This window comes from Lycium barbarum, chromosome 6, assembly GCF_019175385.1.
Source record: "Lycium barbarum isolate Lr01 chromosome 6, ASM1917538v2, whole genome shotgun sequence".
Lineage (NCBI taxonomy): Eukaryota > Viridiplantae > Streptophyta > Magnoliopsida > Solanales > Solanaceae > Lycium > Lycium barbarum.
Window position 1 is genome coordinate 18,107,422 of NC_083342.1, and position 3,990 is coordinate 18,111,411.

Here is a 3,990-nt window from a genome sequence, read left to right on the forward strand (position 1 = left end):
TTCTTAATGGAAACTTCTTACTTCATCAAAAAAAAAAAATGGAATAGATTTTCCATCTATATATCAATTTCGTCTACTATCATATGCCCAAGATTTAGAGGAAATAACAATCACTTCCAATTCAAAATGTATAGCTTCCATACTTTCTCGAAAGCATTTCAATTTCAAAATCAACAAGAAACGAAAATCACCATCAACCTTAATAAATAATAATTGTGTTACCATCTAGAAAGATTGCTGCATACTATAATCAAAAATTGCAAATGTTTCACCTTCTACCCGCCTCAAAGTGGTATAGGGCAACAAAATGAAAAAATTACTCCTTATTGACATGACTCAAATCCAAGCAGATTGACAGAGTTATAGAAAATTCATTTGTCATCACATATGTGATGTAAGTGCAACAAAGTAACACGGCGCGGATGCATCTACAAAATACAAATTAAAATATCAAATTCATTAATTTCTGCCCATTTGGAGGACCAATTTGCACTCCCTTTCATAATCTTCTCACAAGCCTAAGGTTCTAAAAAAAATTAATGAAGGCAGCCTAAGGTTCTAATCATGCAGGCAGGAGACGTTAAGGCCTGCTAATACTAAAGGCATAAGAGGATCTAGTTGAGACATCTTTACCACATAAACCATCAAGCAAGTTCACCCTCCTCAGACGTCTACTGGGAACCGTTGTTTCTCAGAGCCTCAGACTCGTTTATGGGTCGTATTCAGCACAATTGCACAGAAATACCTGACATGGGTATGTCAACTTTTTGACAAATTATCAATGTACTTTAAGGAATCTATATGAAGTACCTTCACCCTTTTCCTTGTGTAGAAAGAACAAGGCTGAATCTGCTCAAATTAAATGTGACAACTATTCTTCGATAGAAATTTTGGTACGAATCCAGATCGTATCCCAAGTACAAAAAAGAATAAACTACTTTTGAATCAACAACAAAATGAGTCAGTAGCCTTGCAATGCATATATGACTAGATAATAGAGAAGAAACAGGTAATGTACAAATAGAGAATAAAGCATAAATACATAGAGATTAAGTCTGTCACAGGAAAAGTCAAACCCCAATGCATAATTTTGTAAAGTTACTCAACAATTTTAAAAAGTACTTCCAAAATAAGCTTTCACCTATATACAAATTTTGCCTACTGCCATATCCCCCAAGATTTAGAGGAAATACAAACACTTCCACTTCAAAATGTATAGCTTTCATATTTTTATCAGAAACCAGAAACGAAAATCAGCATCAACCTTAGAAATCAAGTTACCATCTAGGAAGATCACTGCCTTATAATCCAAAATTAAGGAGCTTCAAACCAACATTTATTGATATAGGTTAACCACAATACTTCGGCACCAACTTCATACTTAATACAATGTAGACCAACAAAACTGTGTGTGGTAGAAAACCGATTCCAGAGATCTTAAGCATATTAAACCAACATTATATTTATATAATAAAAGAGAACACATAGCAATTACACACTAATGGCAAATGATGTAAAACCGATTTCAATTCACAACCAGTAATTAGTAAATATCTAATCACTTCTAAACAAACAAGCATGAAGAAACCAAAAGTAGATTTGTTCATTCACTTAGCAACAACAGCTTAGTTACAATATAGAAAAACAGAAATATCGTCAATTCTAGACATTGGATAATACCTAGCCCTAGTTTCCCAAATTTCCAAAAGTAACCCTAAAAAGATTCAAGAACTAGTAAACTTAGTTACTGCCTTAGTCCCTTCAGATACAGCATGTTTGGCCAATTCACCAGGAAGCACTAATCTAACCGCAGTCTGAATTTCCCTGGATGTTATCGTAGGCTTCTTATTAATCCTAGCCAATCTTGAAGATTCCTGAGCCAATTTCTCAAAAATATCGTTAATGAAACTGTTCATAATCCCCATAGCCTTACTAGATACCCCAATATCTGGATGAACTTGCTTGAGCACCTTGAATATGTAAATCTTGTAGGTTTCAACACTCTTTTTGGCCTTCTTTTTCTTCTTATCTACCCCATCCTTTGCCGGAAGCTTCTTTCCAGCCTTTGGTTTCTTCTCCTCAGTTGGTTTCTTTTCGGCGGGTTTCTTCTCTGCCTTGGGAGCCATTGAATAGTTTGGAGGTTGTTTGAGTATAGAAGTAAAGGATTGCAATGTTGAAGATGTAAATGGACGTTTTGGCATTTATAGGTTGTTGATGTTTGTTTTTATTGGATAATTAAAGATGGCACAGATTAATGAGCTGGAAAAGTTAGAAGCGTTGATTGGGGAAGCATTTAAAAGGGGATCAACGGCTGACAGAAGCTATGGGCTGCTTGTTTTAAGATAGTGTCATGGATCGATGACCTAGAGCTCGAAATCGGGAATGTGATGCTGATTTTTGAACGGTGGAGATCAGGATGAAATTATTTGGATTCTAAATTCACTCTATTTCTTATTAGGCAAAAAAACACAAAAAGGCACAACACGTGTACAAGTCTGCTCTCAAATAACCCGTACTTCCTTCGGATAAAAAAAAAAGTATCCATTTAACTTCTTTTTTGGGTCAAAAAAAATATTCACTTATTAAATCAAAAAATAAATTAATCTTATTTTTCCAAATTTACACCTATTAAGTGTTATGTGATCAAATTCCAATGACTATTTAATTAGAGGTAGTTTAGTCAATTTACATATTTTTTTTCTTGAAGTGAGTAGTTTCTTAAAAGGTGTGCAAATTGCTAAGTGGACTCTTTTTTTATCCGGAGGGAGTATTTCTTTTCAAGACAAAGCAAGTGTTATATTTAAGCATACTTAAAGTTTTTCATTCTTCCAACACTTAAAACCCATAAATTAATCTTGTGTAAAAATTCGCTTCTATTTTTCCCTCTAAATTTTTTTTATACATACACCTACTTTAGCTATACGATCAACCTATTTATACAATCTACCAATATAAACTATTGTTAATGTACCCTATAAATATCTTATAAACAATAGAAGAAGAAAAAAAAAAGCTAAATTACGTACAAAGGCTCCCCTTCACCAAGTTCAAAAATGAATCGATGGAAATCACTTGTTTCGTAGTCATCGATGCAGCAGAGACTGTCTTTTGAAATGTTATACTCTTTCTGTTTCAATTTATGTGATATAATTTGATCGGACACGAAATTTTAAAAAATAAAGAAAAAGGTTTGAATATTTAATTTAAAACAAATCAAAATATTTGTGTGGTTAGGAAAAGTGTACAAGTTAGTGCCATGGATCGATGACCTGGCGCTTCAAAATCGGGCAGGTGATGCTGACTTTTGAACGGTGGATATCTGGATGAAATTATTTTGGATTCTAAACTCACTCTATTTGTTATTAGGAAACATGCATAAAAAGGAAAAACCAAGGAACCATCAATTTAGAAGTATTTGCTCCAATTCAAGCCCCCGTTTGGCTATAAGAATTATTCAGAAATTTTTTTCACTTTTTTCCGAAATCAGGATTTGGCCATGGGAATTCCGAATACAACTTGAAGTTGTATTCCGGAATCTCAAAAAACTTGTTTTTCAAAAAAATTTCACTTTTTCACTTTTTTACAACTACATTTCACCAAAAACTACAATTTCAAAAATTATGGTCAAACACAACTCCAACTCCAACTCTAACTCCAAAATTTCAAAAAAAAATGATTTTTTTTTTATATCTATGGACAAACAAGGCCCAAGATTTCAAGCCTTGTACTCGAGTTCATGTAATTCGTACGAGTGCCCCTATCTTGGGGTGGTATTTAATTTTTGTCTCTCAAATCGTTGGTCTTTAAATTTTATCATTCGACACTTTAAGTAATAAAAAAATGATCGAAAATATTCCTGACATTGAAAAAAAATAAAAAAAAAATCGGCCTACCCTTATCTATGACTTAATTTCGCAAAGAATAACTTTTGCCTTGTCTCTCATAAGTTCCGTAGGAATTAAATTATCCGGCATAAGTTGTGTAGTGCCT

At 33.3% G+C, this 3,990-nt stretch overlaps 1 protein-coding gene across 1 annotated transcript; it reads right to left on the minus strand.

The window, feature by feature from the left end:
• Positions 1–1,579: 1,579 nt before the first annotated feature.
• LOC132643538 (histone H2B.2) lies at positions 1,580–2,190 on the minus strand. The gene has a single exon (XM_060359976.1). It carries the CDS (start codon positions 2,124–2,126, stop codon positions 1,725–1,727), a length of 402 nt encoding a protein of 133 aa, XP_060215959.1. The 5' UTR covers positions 2,127–2,190; the 3' UTR covers positions 1,580–1,724.
• Between the last annotated feature and the right edge of the window lie 1,800 nt (positions 2,191–3,990).

Excerpts from the sequence above, each read along its gene's own strand:
- LOC132643538 (XM_060359976.1), bottom strand. The coding sequence starts at position 2,126 with ATGGCTCCCAAGGCAGAGAAGAAACCCGCCGAAAAGAAACCAACTGAG.